This window comes from Canis lupus, chromosome 30, assembly GCF_003254725.2.
Source record: "Canis lupus dingo isolate Sandy chromosome 30, ASM325472v2, whole genome shotgun sequence".
Taxonomy (NCBI): domain Eukaryota; kingdom Metazoa; phylum Chordata; class Mammalia; order Carnivora; family Canidae; genus Canis; species Canis lupus.
Genome location: NC_064272.1, coordinates 22876454 through 22896192, shown reverse-complemented (window position 1 = coordinate 22896192; position 19739 = coordinate 22876454). Strand labels below are relative to the sequence as shown.

General features: G+C 46.1%; 1 protein-coding gene across 6 annotated transcripts in view; it reads right to left on the bottom strand.

The window, feature by feature from the left end:
• CGNL1 (cingulin like 1) overlaps window positions 1-19739 on the bottom strand; it is a 186820-nt gene that overhangs the window by 26684 nt on the left and 140397 nt on the right. For all 6 annotated transcript variants that reach the window (XM_025472669.3, XM_025472672.3, XM_025472673.3 and 3 more), the window contains 2 exons: window positions 6585-6791; window positions 5611-5715 (listed from right to left, as the gene is read on the bottom strand). In XM_025472669.3, coding sequence (XP_025328454.1) covers window positions 5611-5715; window positions 6585-6791 — 312 coding nt within the window. The remainder of the gene's footprint in view (window positions 1-5610; window positions 5716-6584; window positions 6792-19739) is intronic.

Here is a 19739-nt window from a genome sequence, read left to right as displayed (position 1 = left end):
GTTAAAATAGCTAAAAATGAATGTATGAGGAAACAGAACATTGACCCACAGGTCAAGAGTCCACTTGGGTAGAGGGAGTTGCAGTCAACAGAATCACGGGTTGGACTCCTACATAGAAGAGTAAGGAATTTGGCAATCCACAGGTGGATAAACTTGAGGAGCAGAAGGTGTTAAATGGAAAAGACACTAGTTAGAGGAGTAAAAAAGGGTGTTATTTAGTGATTCAGCACCAAAACCTAGTACCTACCATAAAATGAAACTATCTTGAGTGTGCTATTTTCCCTGGGATCCCCTGAAGCTCTCCCCACCCCCAGTCACACAGCCTGGTGTTCTTTATGTAAAAATATGCAAGTCTAAAACAAACTCCTAAAGTATTTTAGAAACATAATGGTGGCATCTTTTTTTTTTTTAATTTTTATTTATTTATGATAGTCACACAGAGAGAGAGAGAGAGAGAGAGAGGCAGAGACATAGGCAGAGGGAGAAGCAGGCTCCATGCACCGGGAGCCCGACGTGGGATTCGATCCTGGATCTCCAGGATCGCGCCCTGGGCCAAAGGCAGGCGCCAAACCACTGCGCCACCCAGGGATCCCTATGGTGGCATCTTTAAATGGCTGAGTGCTGAGGCCACTGGCATGAAGACACATAAAGAAGGGGCACAGCTCAGAAGGGGTGGCACGACTCAGACGTGGGCTGGATCATCTAGGTAATGGTATGGTACTGAGGACGACATGTGAGTTGCTACAGGTTCTGCTTAGGACCTGTGTCTGGTGTCCCCACAGATACCGTATAGGAACAACGGTTTAAATTTGTACAGCACTCAACAGTTTACAAGCTGCTGTCACAGGCACCAACTCAGGCATCTTGAAAACACTCCCAAATCACTTTGGGCACTCCTGGTTTGCAAAGCATAGCCAACCACACTGCTGGCCAACCCTGCGACCTGGGGCCAGAAAGCCACCCATTGAGGCCTTCTGGCCCCTCCACTCTGCCAGACTAACTGCACCCTGAGAACCAGCCAACACAGCTGGGCTGCGCAAGTTAATTGCTGTGGAAAACCAAGGTCAACAAAAGCTGTTGAGAGAAAAGAAGGTGGTAAAAGGAAGGTAACCAGAAGTTTAGTGTGGCAGTGTGGCGGCAATTAGCAGAGGAGTGTGTCCCACCACAGTCCAGCTGGGCACATACCAGAAACAGGATCACCTCCTGGGATTCATGTTTGTGTTGATTTAGTGGTGCTGGGGGAAGAGGGGAGCGCACAGGGGAAGGCAAGCAAGGTATGGCTCCCTGTGTGAGAGAAAACTGTCTGTTATGTATCTCAAGGGACACCTGGGTGGCTCAGTCAGTTGAGTGTGTCCACCTTTGGCTCAGGTCATGATCTCAGGGTCCTAGGATCGAGCCCTGTGTCAGCCTCTCTGCTCAGCAAGGAGTCTGCTTTTCTCTCTCCCCCTCTGTGCTCTCTCTTTCTCTCAATTAAATAAATAAAATATTCTTAAAAAATAACGTATCTCAAAATGTAAATTCCCCAAAAACAACAAATACAGAGGTACATGAATGGCTTTCTACAGGATCCAACTGAACCCGTACCCCTAGAGACCTCTCAGCCTCTCTCTTCTTCCTCCTGGATCCCAATCCCAGAGGCTCCAGGCCAACAGACAAGCTAGCCTTGGCTCCATTCAACCTCCATATGGAGGTTTCTGCTTCACCCTTGGCTCAGGCAGGGCTCCCTGCCTGGCCCTGATCTCCTGTGCCACTGGAGATCACCAGACTCCCCCACTCTGGGCCTGGGGCCCTACCAAAACCTCATACACCCCACCCCAACACTCACACATTTGCCTGGAAGAACGGTGTTGCTAGATTATTTAAAATATATTTCTTATACCTTGCCTGTATTGCAGGGTAGTAAGAACTCAAGGCAAGGAACAGATTTTCCATTTGGGTATGTCTCATAGCCCAGATTCACTATTAGGCATATGATAAAAACTCAATGGCTGGAAATTAATACCTCTCCCCAAAAGTGGTCTAAAGACTTCTCATATCAGTATCACCAAGTAAGGATGGAGTATTCCTTACTGAAAGCACAGATTCTAGCCCTTTGTGATGGAGTCACCATCTTCCTTAGATTGGAGCCCACAAATTTACATTTAAAAGTTACCCAGGTAACTCTAATATAAAGTGTAGAGATGCTGTTTAGAACAATGTTTCTTTCTCCCCAGTTCTTCCAGACATGTATTCCAATACATCACTGCTGAGAAAACATGTTCCAAAATCACACGAAAAAGCAAACTTTCCCATTTGCAGCTGAGAGTCCAGAGTGAAAAGCTGTCGCTTTTCAAGTATTTCCAAGACCAGCAATATAAGCCCATTGACCACAATACTGGGACAAAAATTGGGGGAAAAATGATCAGTCAGGAGAATGCAAAACACCAAGTTAGTGGATGTATGGGGAGTACCCTTGAACTTCAAGACCACTGTCTGGCAGTACACAGAGCTTTTTACTGTGTGACTGAGTAAGGCCCCTGTTGAGCCATATTTACAATAACCGAGTGGCAGGTGAGCCCATGGGCTTACAGGAATGAGACACTTGATGGGATGGAGGCTGGTGCCTGCCCCTAAGCTAGAGGTGACAGCCCCTGAGCTACGGTGGACCTGAGTGAATCTGAGCACAGGCAGGCTCCTCTCTGCCCCTGAGGAGGAGAAGCTGTATCCTGAAAGGAAAGCTGCAGTGAAGCATTTACAATCTGAAGCCTTGAAAGCACTTCTCAGGAGTGTTTTCCAGATACCCAAGTTACAGCCCGTGAGAGCAGCTCATAAACCAGTACACGCTCTCCCTACAGAGCACAGCTTCTGCGGGGTCACAAGACCGAGGACGTCCCAAGCAGTACCCTGCCACAAAACCCTGGGGCTGCCAGGGGAAGCACTGAGGCTCTCCTCCTCCGTTGTTTCAAGACACAGAAGTCCAATAGGGTGGGAGGTGAAGGCATACAGAATTTACACATTATCCCTCCCTGAAGGAAAGGACTGTGGCTTCTCCAGAAAAGATTTCTTTACTTGCCCATCTGCAGAAGCCATTTCTCCAGGGAATCCTACCCGCCTCTGCCTGAACGCAGTTCCCATCGATCCACCCAGTAGCACAATCCTAACCCGAGCGGCAGGGGTCGAGCAAACCAACGATGGCATCTTTATAACCCACAGCCACGTTCTGACTGAGTCCTAATAAATCACACCGAAGTTCACCTGGTCTTCAGCTACTACATAAAGAAATACATTGGGCAGCCCGGGTGGCTCAGCGGTTTAGTGCCGCCTTCAGCCCGGGATGTGATCCTGGAGGCCCAGGATCGAGTCCCATGTCAGGCTCCCCACAGGGAGCCTGCTTCTCCCTCTGCCTGTGTCTCTGCCCCCTCTTTCTCTCTGTCTCTCATGAATAAATAAAATCTTTAAAAAAATACATTTATCGTGCATGAAGATGCCATAGATTGCTAAAGGCACAGAGATTTGAAATATAAAATGCTGCATGGAAAAAGCAAAAACAAGTTACTCTTTCCTCGTCCTTGAAAAGTTAATTAAGTTCCCCTTCAGTTGCCAGCTTTGGGAAGAGAGGCATGCAGAAAGTTACTAAAGGAGCCAGCTTTCTGGTTCCCAACTTTAGAGAAAACCCAGCATTTCAGAGCGATGGTGCCCTTTTCGTGGCGCTACTTCTGAGACCGGCTAGTTGAGACAACCATGCTGAGATTGTTGGGCCTTTTTAAAACGTGTTTGCCGGAGAGCAGGGCCACACACGGCCGCACCGGGAGTTCGCGCCATCCCAGCACCACTGGGGAGACAGGTCTGGACAACAGCAACGCATCAGGGATCACTTCCAAGGCCAGAACAGCAATCTGGAGGCGGGTGGGCGGGGATTACATTGAGATCTTTAGGCCTTGGGGCCGTCACCTGCTCTCTCTGCAGAAGGAACCTGGAGCTGCCGATTCACAGCTGGTAAACTACTTCCTTACGTGGGAAACTTTCTGGTTTGACCTAAAGTTGATGAGGACGGACGGCCTGTAATAGCTGCGCCCAGCACTCGGTGCGGGCGGGACACGAAGATGCAGACTTTCATCCCTGTAGAGTCCAAATGCTTGTCCTCTTTTCCTGTGACCTGCAGGCTCTTGCACCCAAACCCTGCCCTGCACTTGAGCAGCAGGGCTTCGTGGGCACGAGTCCTTAACAGCACAGTGGGCCTGCCCTCCACACCAAACTAACCAAACGAGGAAGGAAGGGAGGGAGGGAGGAAGAGGACAAAGAGAGAGAGACAGAAGTCCAAAGCGAAGACAGGCAGACACCGAAGTCAGGAGAAAAGTTTTACTTAAGTTTGCAAAAAACAAGGTCTTTGTCCAAAGCTGGAGGGAAGGCACCGACCACTGCTCTGGGGGTGGCCGCCCCGAGCACAGGCAGGCTCCTCTCTGCCCCCGAGGAGGGGAAGCTGTATGCTGCAAGGAAAGCTGCAATTAGGCGTTCGGCAGATTTACAAATCTGAACCCGGACCTCTTTGCCAGCTCCTAACACTTTTCCTACGCGCCTTCCTCATCCAGTGGTCCTCGTGGAAATGAGTCAACAGTCTCCTCTTCGACAACTCCTCAAAATCATTGGCTTTTGCCTCCTCAGAAACTGCCTGCCAGTGCCTGGTGCTGGTTCTGTAAAGCCCGAGAGCAGATGGAAGGAAGGACATACCTGGATCACACCCAGGTCGCTGTGCAAAGTCATTTTAGACTTTTGCACTTCGGTGCAGACTTTTTTTTTTTTTTTTAAAGAATGTACTTCCTACAATCTTTCGAACCTTCAAATGGGAAAACCTAATTTTCTAAGAATCTACTGATTTCGAATGCAGATAGCTATCTAGTTTCAAAAAAACCCTAACTTCCTCCTGCTTTTAATAGCCGTCCTTTGGGACAGCACTCTGCAGAGGATATTTGCCCAGAGGAGAAAGGAAATTGGCTTCTGCCAGAGAGCGGACTCCACACTGCCTCGGGGACCGATCCTGCCAGCCTTCTCACACAATTCATATTTTATCTTTGGAAAGCTGTCAAGCTCTTTAATATCCTACACCAGGATTTCTCAAAGTCGGCACCACTGCCATTCAGGGCTAGATAATTCATTGCTGTGGGGGCTGTCCTATGCTTTGTGGCACGTTTAGCAGCATGCCTGGTTTCTGTCCACTGGATGCCAGGAGCTCGTCCCCAGTTGTAACAGCCCAAAATGTCACCAGGGGGATCCCTGGGTGGCACAGCGGTTTGGCGCCTGCCTTTGGCCCAGGGCGCGATCCTGGAGACCCGGGATCGAGTCCCACGTTGGGCTCCCGGTGCGTGGAGCCTGCTTCTCCCTCTGCCTATGTCTCTGCCTCTCTCTCTCTCTGTGTGTGTGTGACTATCATAAATAATTAAAAAAAAAAATGTCATCAGACACTGCCAGATGTCCCCCAGTTGACAACCACTGGTCTAGATAGAGGATCTGAAGTCTGGTGTGGTTATTACTACGAAGAAACTACCTGGAAGGCGTGGCAATCTGAACATGTCTCTCCAATCTTGCTCCTCAGCCTTCCTTTACGAGAAATAAAGACGACAGTTCTGCGTTTACCTGCACGTCTTCCAGCTCACCCTCCAGGGTCCTTCTGACTGATGTGGCTTCTCTTTCTTCCTTTCTTGCATTCACAAGGGCCTCCTCTAATTGCCGGTTTTCTCTCTATGATGAAACACAGGGTCAGAGTGCACACAGACGTGTGTTGTGCCTAGAAAGCTAAGCTGACTCAGTAGCATGAAAGGAAGGCAGGAGACACCCAAGGACAGAGCCAGCAGTGGCTCTGGTCACCACATGACCACCCCAGGTGGCATATGGCAGTATGTTCTTAGACATCTGTGCCTGTCTGCCGGTTCCATATTTAGCCAGATGTGAACATGCGAAGCACCCAGGGTGACGGAAAACACATATCCAGCCTCCCCTCTGGAGCTTTGGAAAGAGCTGTGTGTCTCTCATGAATAAATAAATAAAATCTTTTTTAAAAAATTATTAATTATGTGTTAAAAAAAAGGAAAAATAGTCATGAGTGAGAACAGGTCTGCTGGTAAGATTACATTGGCCTTTTCAGGCATGTAGAAGCCTCTGCCTATGTCACAAGGTTCAGTGTCCCTGACGTCTAGGTGAGCAGGGAAGCCTATGTTTCCCACCTGACTTCACCATCTCCCATTTATACCATCATAGAGGAATGACAGCAATGGCTTGCAGAGAGGATATATTAACCACTGCCTCCACCTTTTTTTTTTTTTAAAAAGATTTTATTTAATTATTCATGAGAGACACGGGGGGTGAGGCAGAGACACAGGCAGAGGGAGAAGCAGGGTCCATGCAGGGAGCCCGACTCAGGACTCGATCCCAGGTCTCCAGGATCCTGGAGAAGGCGGTGCTAAACCACTGAGCGACCCGGGCTGCCCAGCCTCCACCTTTCCTACTAAATTGTGATAGCAAATCCCCCTTCCACTCCCAAAATCACGCACACAGGAAAAAAGAAGGATCCACAGCTGCCAGACCCAGGCTTGAGGCCCAGTGAGCCTTACCTCGCATTTTGTGAGCCTTTCCTTTGCCTTGACCTCATCGTCCTTCATGTCAGCAATCTGCCTCTGCAGCCGAGCGACGCTCTGCTCCAGCTCTTCGATGCTTTCCCGCAGCTTCTCATTCTCCTCCTGCAGAGCCTTCACGTGCATTTCAGCCCCCAGCTGGCTCTGCTCTGAAGTGTTGCTCCGACTGGCCAGGACCTCGACGTTCTGTTAAAAACATGGAGTGGGTGAACATGGGCACTGCTGTCAAGGGGCCGTCCCAGCTTCAGGCATGGCTGATATTTATTAAAAACTCGTGATGTGCCAGGCACCGTGCTAAGCCAGGGATCGACATGCTATATCCTGGAGGCCAAGTCCAGCACGCCACCTGTTATTAAAAAAAAAAAGTGTGACTGGAGCATCGCCATGCCCACCGGGAAGCACACTGTCTGTGGCAGCTTTCACGGTACAACAGCAGTGAGGAGTCCAGACACCTGCAAGGGAAGGCCCCTGGTGCTGCAAAGCCTAGAATATTTACTATCTAGCTCTTTACAGAAAAATGCTGTCAACCGTTGTCTATATTAAGTCTTTGACAAGGGATTTCAAGTTTTTAACAACTCTAGGAGGTGGGTACGATTCTTATCACTGTTTTAAAGACAAAGAAACTAAGACTTGGGTAGATAGAAAACTAGTCCAAAAACACACAAAAAGGAAGGAAGGAAGGAAGGAAGGAAGGAAGGAAGGAAGGAAGGAAGGAAGGAAGGAAGGAAGGAAAGAAAGAAGAAAGAAAGAAAAAGAAAGAAAGAAAGAAAGAAAGAAAGAAAGAAAGAAAGAAAGAAAGAAAGAAAAGAAAAGAAAAGAAAAGAAAAGAAAAGAAAAGAAAAGAAAAGAAAAGAAAAGAAAAGAAAAGAAAAGAAAAGACAAAACAAAACAAAACACAAAACAAAACTAGTCCAAGTTCACTTAGGAGGAAGCACATTCGGGCAGACTGACTCCAGAACCTGTTCTTGTAACCACTGCCTTCTGCCGAATTCACATCCCTGACCCCTTGCCATGTGCAGGGCCCTTTAAAAGGAGTTCTGGATGAAGGACAGTTTCTGTTTATAGACTTTTTTTTTTTAATATCCAATACAAAATGGAAATTAAAATTCACTGAAATTTTGATACAGTTCCTAGTGCAAGCTCTAGGCGCTATCTTCTGAAAATGAGCTCCGTGCTGCACAAAAATCCTAACAGAAAGGCATGGTGACAATTACAGTGTGGTTATTGTTAATTCCAGATGTCGCATGGGCTTTTTTTTTTTTTTTGGCTCAGCAATGTGAAGTGATAATAAGTAGCCTTGTCCAGAATTCCACTTCTCCCAGAAGATCTCTCGCCTTCCATTTCTCTACTACTACAAAGATGCCCATGTCAGCAAATTGAATGCTCATGAAACAGCAGTGCAGATGCCTGCAAGGAAGGGAAGGTCCAGGGAGGGCAAGCTTTGGCTTCAAGGGTTATGTCACGGCCCCCTTAGGAGAACTATCTGCCCAAATTGCCTGCTTGCGTAGCCTTACGGAAAGATCTTCAAATCTTTTAACAGTACAATAAGCTGTATTATCCTGAACTTAGCCAATTAGAAAGTTTCAGAAACCATAGCATCTTTTCAAACCCAAATGTTTAATTCTATACATATGGGAACATCCATCACAGCCATGCTACTGGGTCGGATTGCAGTTAACTAGCAATGCTAAGGAGAAAACTAAAGTGCCCAACAGCTAGGACATCTCAGGATCACTTGGGTATCCTCTCCTACCAAAGCCAGCAAGATGAACAAGGAGAAGTAAGTGTGCTTGAAAGCCTGAGAAAGGACCCAAAGAATCCAATAACTGCTCAGACCAGGGAAAGAAAAAGAAAAGTCTAGATTGCCCATTCTTGCCCTAAATTTCCTATTAAAACATAAGACTACAAAGCTATAGTTATAAGACAGTGTGGCACTGCCATAAGGATACACATACAATTCATTGGGATAGAATTGACAACCCCCAAGCAAACCCAACATTTTACAGTCAACTGATTTTTAACAAGGGCAAAGATACAATGAAAATAGGTAAACTGGACTTCAGCAAAATTAAAAACTTTTGTGCTGCCAATGATACCATCAACAAAGTGAAATGACAACCCACAGAATTAGAGAAAATGGTTAAAAATCATATATTTGATAAAGGATCCATATCTAGAATATATAAAGAATTTTTCAACTCAATAATAAAAGACAACTCAATTTAAAAATGGGCAAAAAAGGGTGCTCAGCCTGCTCAGTCACATAAGTGTCCAATTCTTGATTTTGGCTCAGGTCATGATTTCAGGTTTGTGAGAATGAGCCCCACATGGGCTCCATGCTGGGCATGGAATCTTCCTAAGATTCTCTCTCTCCCTCTGCCCCCACCCACCGGCCCAACTCTCACATGCATTTTCTCTCTCCAAGAAAAAAAGGAGCAAAGAATCTGAGTAGACCTCCTTCCAAAGAAGATCTACAAAAGTCCTATAAGTACATAAAAAGATGCTCAACATCATTAGTTTACCAAGGGGAATGCAAATCAAAACCATAACGAGGTGCCACTTCACACTTACTAGGATGACCATATAACCAGGAAGATAATAGCAACGGTTGGGGAAGATGTAAAGTCAGAACCCTTACATGTTGGTGGTAGGAATGTGACACAGTGCACCCACTTTGGAAAATAGCTTGGCAGTTCCTCAAAATATTAAACAGAGTTATATGACCCAGCAATTCCACTCTTAAGTGTATACCTAAGAGAGTTATCTAGGTAAGTTTGTGGGGCCAAGTGAGTTGAGGACTCTACTCTTCTGCCATCTTGCCCCTCCTTCCAATATACACCTGAGGGAAATGAAAACATGTGGCCACACAAAAGCTTGTACAAAATATCACAGCAGCATTATTCCTGATAGCCAAAGGGCAGGAACAACCCAACTGCCCATCCACTGATGAATGGGCAACCAAAAGGTGGTAGATCCATACAACGAATTATTTCACTCTAAAATGGAATGAGGTACTGACCCATGCTACAACATGGATGAACCTTGCAAACATTATGCTAAGTGTAAGAAGCCAGTCCCAAACATCCACATGTTGACATTTTTTTTTAAGATTTTATTTATTTATTCATGAAAGACACAGAGAGAGAAAGGCAGAAACCTAGACAGAGGGAGAAGCAGGCTCCAGGCAGGGAGCCTGATGTGGGACTTGATCCCGAAACCACGGGATCACGCCCTGAGCCAGGGGCAGGTGCTCAACTGCTGAGCCACCCAGGCATCCCACATGTTGACATTTATACGAAATGTCTAGACCAGGCAAATCTATAGAGATAGAAAGTGGATCAGTGGTTGCATGGGGCTAAGGGTAATGAAAATGTTCTAAAATTGACAGCAGTGATGGTTGCACAAGTCTAGGAACATACTAAAAAATCACTGGATTGGGCACTTTGAGCAGGAGAACTGTAGGTCACAAATTATGTCTCCATACAGCCAACTGAAAGAAGAGAAACAGAAGATAAAAGAAATTAGGACACGGAGTTGGGATGGAGAGGAGATGAGGCGTTGACCTCAGTGGCCTGAGGTTCACCAAGGCACCAGAGAGAGGAAGAGCAGGCTCCAAGATATCTGCCCACATGTTCTTGTAAAGTGAAGAACACACACATGTGGTCAGTGCTCTTTTGTTCACCCAGGAATCTCAGGGAGAACAAGGCCACCGAAAACCAGATCTGGTTTAACTTGAATTCAGGCCTAACTGGCCCCCTGGCATGCTAGATAAAGGGCCTCGCACTGTGTTTTGATGTCTAGGACTTGGTATACTCTCCGTTTGCAAGCTGTGGACACATATCCTGAATCCTGAGGGATGACACGCCAGAAGGGCTGGCCGGGCAAGTGAATGGCTCAGTTTATAGCTGGCAGGGCTCTGCTCCAGTGCTTTCAGTAACACAGGCTGAGCATGACTCGAGGGAGCTCGCATGGGTAGAGACTCTGAGTCCTATTTTGACTAGCTGTTGTTTTTCTCTGTGTCTTCATAGGGTGATAGACCACATTATGTTTACCAATAAATGGACCTTAACCCTCTGTTGGTAAACTTTTCCAGAACCCTCTCCCTGTCCCTGCCTGCCCCCCCACACCCAGTCCCCTATTTTATATCAAGTCCATAGGACAAAATTCCTTTTCCCGAAACCATAGCTAATTCTCTGAATATCCCTTTGTTGAAGACAAGTCCTACATGACTTCCCAGCGAAGAAAAAAAACTTGAGGTTTCAAGAGCGCCCTCTTCCTACTCTGAACTTTGACCTAAGCATCATCTTTTCCAAATGCTTATGTTTGTATCTCAGGAAATGTGGCAATGGGCCGCAGGACTCTACTGGGACCTGAGTTGGTAAGGACCGACTCAGAGATCACTGGAGACAAGTACTACTAACCTCGATGAAGTTGCTGGGACTATGTTTCTGTGATTTTTTTTATCTTAAGTCCTGTCATGACAAGATTGCAGAGGCTGCTACATCATAAATAAAATTAAGGAGCACACAATCTCTAAAGATTCATTTAGCCATATCACCACTGTAATATTTATTTTTAAAGAAACTGTATGGATTCGCTTAAGATCTTAACTACTATTCATTCATGCAAGCACTCTCAAATAGTTAACAAAAACCAACCCTAGCTCCTCTGCCACTCCAAAAGGTTCTAAACACCTTGCAGTCATCACCACAGGGACAAAAGTAGCAGATGTGCTATGTTCTATTGTTTTTCAAGACTGGACCATCCCTTAAAATTGCACTGAGATCATTTCTTCACCTCTCAGGCAGCCAAAGGCAGAAGGCAGGTGGGTAGCATAAGCCAAAAGGTTCTGCTCCTGCCACTGGTGGGGTGGAGTGGGTGGCTAGAAACTTGTATGAGGTCCTGGGAGGCAATTTGGTAGTATCAACCAAAATTATAATCTACATTCCCTATGATCCCATACCTTCTCTTCTCGCACTTACCCTACATGTGTGCAAAATACCATATAAATAAGATTATCAGGGACACCTGGGTGGCTCAGCAGTTAAGCATCTGCCTTCAGCTCAGGGCGTGATCCTAGAGTTCCAGGATCAAGTCCCACATCGGGCTCCCTGCATGGAGCCTGCTTCTCCCTCTGTGTGTCTCTGCCTCTCTCTTTCTGTGTCTCTCATGAGTAAATCAATAAAATCTTAAAAAAAAAGATTATTAATTGCAGCATTAAAATAGCAAAAGATTGAGGTGAACTAAATGCATCTGATGGGGCCCTTATTAAACAAGTTATATCAGGTCAATGATAACCTGTGCAGCCAAAAAAAAAAAAAATTAAAGGAAAAAGAGTGAGGAAAATGCAAGGGACAGAATGGTACACACAGAAGGGAGGTCTGTATAAAAGGCAGGCAATGGGATAAATATGTAATTACCTGGCTACACAAGAAACAGGTAAAACGTGCTGTCTCTGAGGAAGGGAAGCAGGGTCACAGAAAAAAAGAGAAACATATCCATTGCAAACCTTCTTGTAACTCTTGAACTATGGAAATTCAAGAGATATTACATTTTTTAAATCAAAATAGACATTTTCTTTGAAAAGACTATCAATGCCCACAGGCACTTGGAGGACAGCCACCTCCCCAGCTCAGTTCTCACCTCCTCCAGCCTCTTGAAACCCTTCCCTAGCACATTCGCAGATACTTCTGGGCCATGAAAGATAGCAGAGCCAGAGCCCCGGGAGCAGCTGTACAAACAGAGCAAAGCGCCAACGAGATCTCCCACGCGGGTTTACATAGTTAAGAAATTCCTTTTCACCACATATAGCTGGGAGGGTGGAAAAGACCCAGATGGCCCAGGACTTGCACTTATGTGAACAGGTCTCCAAAATTTCCACCCAGCAACCTGAAGGCAGGGAAGTCCAACGTAGGCTGATGAGAGACCTCCAAGGGGCTGCACAAAATTAAGCGCCTTTCAAGGTTTTGGGTTTTTTCAACAAAATTGCTTGTACAGTTTGCATTCGACACCACAGTATTTTTCATTCTACTTCATGTCGCTTTATATTAAGATACTGTACCCTTGGCATTCTGGAAGACGGACCACTTCTCCCCTGCAGCTGTGCCAAGGCCTCTCCTCCTCACCTACCCAGTACACGCACGCCCATCTCAACTTGAGCAATGCAGACATAAATCATGTCAAGAATGGAATTCTCTGTTTTAACTCTAAAAGACATATCTAACAGCATAGAGGAAGGAGCAGAAGTCTCTATGGTCAGTCAGCCAGATCAGACTCGAATCCAGGCTATATCTGTTTCCAGCATCTTTTGCTGGAAAGCATCTTTCGGCTTCAGAGAGCCTTCCTTCCTTCACTTGGAAAAGGTGGATGAAGTTACCTACCTGGTATACTTTGTCAATATCTAGGCAAGAGTCCTCACCACTGATATGACTGCCAAGCCAAGGAAACCCACATATGTTTCCCAAAGGGCAGGACTTTGCACAGTTCACTTGCTGTAGCTCTAAATCCTCAAACTTGGCTTCACACCACAACCTGCACATTTTGGGCAGCCAAATATCAAACCTATATTTCCCCAAAGAGAGACCTGAGATCTTCTAATGGTCTTTCCAGGACAACTGTGCTGCACAAATTAGATGACCCCCTTCTCATTCCAAGGGCAAATCAGATTTCCTGGTTGGCTAATTCATTAGAAATTTAGCCTCATTTCCCAATTGAGGATGGTCTACTAAACCGACATTAACTAAGAAAATTTTTCCAAAACAAACAGCATGTTTCAATGTGCTAAACTGCTAAATTTCCACTACTTCTAAAATAGTTGACTTTTAACCATATGCTCCAATTACTATTTAAAAGGAGAGGAGAGGATATACGATTGTATCACCAAAAAAAAAAAAAAAAAAAAAAAGAGGCAAAAATTCCAGTCTTTGTAAGGTACCACCATTCATTGCTAATAATGACCCGCTTTTCATGAGTTAATGCCTACATTTAGAAATGCTCACATTCTCCCCTGGGGCCAGAGGAAACTTTTAACCATGACAAGCACAAAATCCTGAAAACAGTGGAAGAAAAAGCCATGCCTGAGTGGTTTTTTCTGATCTAAAGGCACTGATGCACTCCTTGCAGGAGCACAGACACCTTGGGTTCACTCCTGGCGGATAACAAGTGGCCTCGGGAGGAGGCCCTCCTGGCTTGCCCGAGTGCAGACCCTACACGTGGACACATCGGGCTTTACTAATTAACAAGCCATCTACCACAGCCAGCTTTTGTTTCTTTTCTGTCTCCCTGTTTTGCTGAATGAGTGAAAACAGCTGAGGCGTGGAGGCCGGGAGTCCAGGGAATGGAATGCTGGTCTGTCGGTTCCACATCCCTGGCCGCCCCCACACTCCTATCTGTTGAGGCTGCAGGATCTCAGCTGATGGGCACCCAAAGTGTCCCTTAGGTCAGGCCATCTGCTGGGGGGTTACTGCTTTTTCACCATCACAGCGGTGGACGTCCACTTTGGCCTCCACAGTGAAGGACCTAGGTGACAAATAACAAGTCCCTTTCTCACTTTGAATGTGTAGAGAACTAGGTCCCCTGTATGGCGTCCTCAGCCATCCCCTCACCCGAGCAACAGTAAGCTATTTAAGGAATAGAAACGGCATACTCCGTAGTCATAAGCTGCTTACTTCTCTCTTCCCCTGTCAATTTCCCCGGCGTAAAGCCTCTAAGCCAGGAAGCCAGGATTCTCGCACTTGACTGAGCATAGGACTCCCCTGGGGATCCCGTTAAAGGCTCACCCTAACTCAGGAAGCCTGGAGCACGGACTGGACGCTGCTTTTTTTTTTTTTTTTTTTTTACGATTTTATTTATTCATGAGAGACAGAGAGAGAGAGGCAGAGACACAGGCAGAGGGAGAAGCAGGCTCCCTGCAAGGCGCCTGATGCAGAACTCGATCCCAGGACCCTGGGATCACACGCGGAGCTGAAGGCAGATACTCAGCCACTGAGCTACCCAGGCGGACTGCATTTCTAACAAGCTCCCGATTAATGCCAATGATGCTGGCCTGTGGGTCTCACTTTGAGTGGTGAGGTCTAGACAGAGGAGAGGCTGTTGTGACCTCAGGACCTTCCTGTAAAGACTCAGAGCTCTGGCCCCAACTGTTCAAGTCCTTCAGGCTTCCTGGTCTGACTCCAGAGCCTGGCGTTGGGTGTCAGGTGGCTTGGACGCTACTGCAGGCTTTGCAGCCAGCCCACACTGTGACCCATGCAAACCTCTGGCCCCTCTGAGCTCAGGTCACACCATTAAAGAAGTGTAATAGGTAACATTACCTCTGAATAAGTCAGAAAATTAAAAAAAAAAAAAAAAAGACAAGATACAAAAGCTTGAAAAAGCTGACATGCTGGCACTAATGTGGAGTGATGCGGTTTCCCTTCCTCCTTTTTGACTCTGCCTACTTACCATTTTTGGTCAGACAGGGATTGAGCCATTGAAAAAGATCATTCTTTAAACCCCTGCTCTAAAAGCTACATCAGAATTTCCAAAAATTCTTTCACTACATTTCCCAAATACCAACACCATTCCTTCCCAACATATCTGCAGTTCAGAACTGAATCAGTTACACACTTGGACTTCTCAATGAGCTCCATTTGTTTGTGTTTTGGGCATGGGAGCAGGGCACGAGTGAGATGGGAATCCACGTGACAAAGAGAATGGCAAAGAAGTCAAGGGTGCTCATACCAAAACCCCAAATATTTTCAAGCAAGAGTTGATTCCAACGCCAAGAACAGTGGTTAGAAGATGTGGATTCTGGACCAGACTTGGCTAATAATTCACTGTGTGAGGACTGCAGGCCAGTCATTTAACTTTGCTGCCTTCAGTTTGCTCCTCTGCTCACGAACTGGTCTAATTCCAGTGTCCCTGCCAGTTCTCAGAGTCTGGAATTCTAGAATGAACTTGGAAGAAACTGGAGCAGTATCAGTCATGAAGTTCAAGAATTCCAGAGGTTTCTACTCTTTCAGCATCATGCTTACATTTCATTTTCAAACACTGCCCATTAATCTCAGATCCTTTTTATTGGTGTCCCTACCCCTGGCATCTAAAGGATGTGAGAACTCATCTCCAAAGGCAGGCAACTCTGGCCACCAAGCAGAACAAAGTGTTGCTAAATTGCGGTAATTTACCAAGTTTAAATGTATTAGGCTTAAAGAAGATGTTGTTTACATCCTGTTTTCTCACTGTCCTGGCGGTAGACTTCCTGCTTATTACCAAATCACCTGAAAGATACTCTCTTCTCAACATATTCAATTACCCAGTGTTGCCAAGGTAACTTGTGATTACATAGGTTAGAAACATCACTGGTGGGGATCCCTGGGTGGCTCAGCGGTTTGGCGCCTGCCTTCAGCCCAGGGCGCAATCCTGGAGTCCCGGGATCGAGTCCCACGTTGGGCTCCCTGCACGGAGCCTGCTTCTCCTTCTGCCCGTCTTTCTCTCTCTCTCTCTCTCTCTCTCTCTCTCTCTCTCTCTCTCTATCATGAATAAATAATAAATAAAATCTTTAAAAAAAAAAAAAAAGAAACATCACTGGTATTCTTCACCACATTTTTGTGAAATAAGTCAATATAATTCTCTTTGAATAGTTAAGAAACAGCAAGATTTGCTTTCAGGGTGGCCTGTCATTCAGACATAGGTCCTAGACAAAAGTTATGCTAATAGAATACCTCACATTTGCTCACCGAATGCATTCGATGTAGGTTCTCATTCAAGCCACACAACAAATCTATAGATCCCCAAGATGGGGTTAAATCACCTATGATAAAAGTACTCTGCACCTAAATTGGTCAGGTGATTTTCCCAAAAAGCTACAAAGCACAGGCTTTGACATATGGTATGATTCCGTTGATATGAAATGTCCAGAACAGGCAAATCCATAAAGAAAGGGTAGACTCGTGGTTGCCAAGGGACCAGGGAAGGGGAGAATTTGGACGTAAGGGGCTTGCTCCATTTGGGGGTGATGGACGTGTTTTGGACTCGGAAAGTAGCGACGGCTGCCCAACCTTGTGAGTACATAAACACTATGAATTGCACATTTTAAAAGAGTGATAGTGGTGCATTTTATGTTAGGTGACTGATACCTTAATAAAAACAAAAAAGGGGATCCCTGGGTGGCGCAGTGGTTTAGCGCCTGCCTTTGGCCCAGGGCGCGATCCTGGAGATCCGGGATCGAATCCCACGTCGGGATCCCGGTGCATGGAGCCTGCTTCTCCCTCTGCCTGTGTCTCTGCCTCTCTCTCTCTCTCTCTTTCTTTCTGTGTGTGTGACTATCATAAATAAATAAAAATTTAAAAATAAATAAATAAATAAATAAATAAATAAATAAATACAAACAAACAAACAAACAAACAAAAAAGAGTTAGGGCCTTGGCATCAGCTGACCTGATCCAGGCCCTCTTGTTCACCACTAAGCCTTGGGTTTCCTGTTGTAATCATGAAGCAGGACATTGTGCCCAGCACACAGCAATGCTCTGGGCACATGGTAAGAACTCAATCAATGACAGCTACGTATGTATTAAAGTCAGGTAGCCAAAAGTCACACAGCCAGGAGTCGTATCTACCTCCGATTCCCTGTCTCTGATCTCTGCTACTTGTTTCTAGGTTCTTCTGAGTAGGGTAGCAACTTCAGTCAGCCAGAGAAAGATACAGGAAGGTCCACAGCTGGCGACTTGGGTGGAGGGGGGTATGTGTGTGGCTATGTCCACACACTCACCCTGACTTAAAAGGGGTAAAAAAAAAAAAAAAAAGAACACGCAATTATATCACGGAAACAGTTTCATGGGCTTCTCTAAAACAGCCTTAGGTTACAGACTTTTAATTATGCTTTTGCCTTTTTTCTTGTTTCACACAACTCTGCGAAATTCTTACAAAATTTTCCCCAGTGTCCTTGGATCCTCTCAGTTTTCAGGAGATAAAAAGAGCCTCACATCCTATTTATGAGACACCACTTCCCTCGCCCCAAGGGCCACAGTCTAAGCTAATCTTGTAACCAGCACGTAGAAGTTTTTGTTTATAGAATCCAACATCCTCCCGTGGTGTGACTGGCCCTTCAAGGAGCTGCCCGCTGGCTTGAAGAGACTCCACCCAGCCAGTGCCATGCATCTGGAGTTCTGCGTCACCAGGAAAGCATCAGGGGGTAGGGACAGGAAAAAAGCAGGGCTTAGAAACCCAGTTACTTTGTCACCAATGGACCAGACAGCTTTACAAATGGTTAAAATCAGCTCGCTATCAGCACACACAAGCCTAACAGGTTGTATAGGATTTTTGAAGAGAGAAAAACGAGCAGGTTCTCCAGAGCATTGCCTACTGGGGAGTTGTGGGGGACTCCTCCAAGATAAACCAAAGGCTCCATCTAGAACCCAATAGGTCCTAAGTGAGTTCACAGTTCTATACTGTTCCCTTCCCAGAAATCTTGTTACTGTGAAAGCTGAGCCTTCAACTTTCCTATTTTGCCACTATATTATTTCTATAAATACTGAGGATTAACCCCAAGTTGTAGAAATCATGCCACTTAAAAATATTAAATAAAAATTCTTAGACCCAGAACTCTCACCCCAATGACCAATCCCATTAGCACCTCTCTGCACCCCCAAACTAGACCAAATTTCCATGCGGAAAATCACCACATTTCCCCTTTGTCCTTCACTTCTGCAGCTGAAGCTAAAAGGGGCTGGAGAAGCAAAAGCAGGGCTGATATCATGGTTGAGAGGCACGAGGCTGGACCAGAACTCTCCTCAAGCTTTGAGGCTTGTTCCCACAATAGCCTGGATTAAGACATACAACAAGGATGACCTTTAGGTATTTCCTCCTTCAAAGATGTCCAGAGCTCCTGTAAAGCCCACACGGCGTCTCTGACCCCTTCCTGCAGGCCAGCTGCTGGGGTCGGCAGCCAGCTCTGACACGCAGAGGGAGCAGGGCCAGAAAGAGGAATTTCCTAATCCAGGGAGGGTCACCTGCCCACTCGGAGGTTTGGCTCAAGTACTAACTTCTCTGAATCACAGTTTGGTTTTCTTAAAAGCAGGAGTGGTGTTACGGATCCATTCACTGCATGGATCAAGGCACATGAAAAATAATGGTGCCAAGTGTCAAAATACTAGTCACTGTATAAATAGCAGTGTCCAGGGGCGCGTTAGTATGTACCACCCAGAAGTTACAGCACATAAAGCACAGATTTCCTTCTAGACAGAGGCTGGAAGGAGGCGTCATACTTTCTAGCCTCCTTCCCCTTGGACCAATGGTTTCTGAGCCTTGGCTGCTGGAGTCCCTCCGTTTCTGACTAAAGAGAGAACAAAATGTCACCTTTCCTGTCAGAAGAGCTGGGAGAGACCGAAGGGGGAGGGATGGAGTAACCCAGTCTAAACAAAGACCTGTCCCAGGAATGCTTGAAGGCCAGGTCCCACTGGGGTTTGTTTTTTTTTTAAGGCCACTTAGGGGGAACCCCGGGTGGTGCAGCGGTTTGGCGCCTGCCTTTGGCCCAGGGCGCGATCCTGGAGACCCGGGATCGAATCCCACGTCAGGCTCCCAGTACATGGAGCCTGCTTCTCCCTCTGCCTATGTCTGTGCCTCTCTCTCTCTCTCTCTGTGTGACTATCATAGAAAAAAAAATGTGTTAATATATATATAAAAAAAAATAAGGTCATTTAGGGGGGCACCTGGGCGGCTCAGTGGTTGAGCATCTGCCTTTGGTTCAGATCACGATCCCGGGATCCTGGGATCAGGTCCTGCATCAGGCTCCCTGCAGGCCCCTCTGCCTATGTCTCTGCTTCTATGTGTCTCTCATGAATTAAATTAAAAAAAAAAATTTTTTTAAGGCCATTTGGGCACCTACCACGGAAGCCCCTATAAATCATGGTGGTCATTAGTGCTGTTCACCAAATATGTCAGTCTTGCTCACTTTCAGGCACATGCAGGACTGTGCTGTGCTTGCTTGCCTCCTGAAGACCAGTGTGGTCCTATCACTAGCTCTGGGCAATGAAATATGAGTGCAAGTAGCACACGTCACATCCAGGTCCAAGCATAAGAGCCACCAAGTGATTCACATATGCCCTTCCACGGCTGCAGCAATCTTGGACCCAGGTCCCCCAGTAACTCTGACTGGCAAAG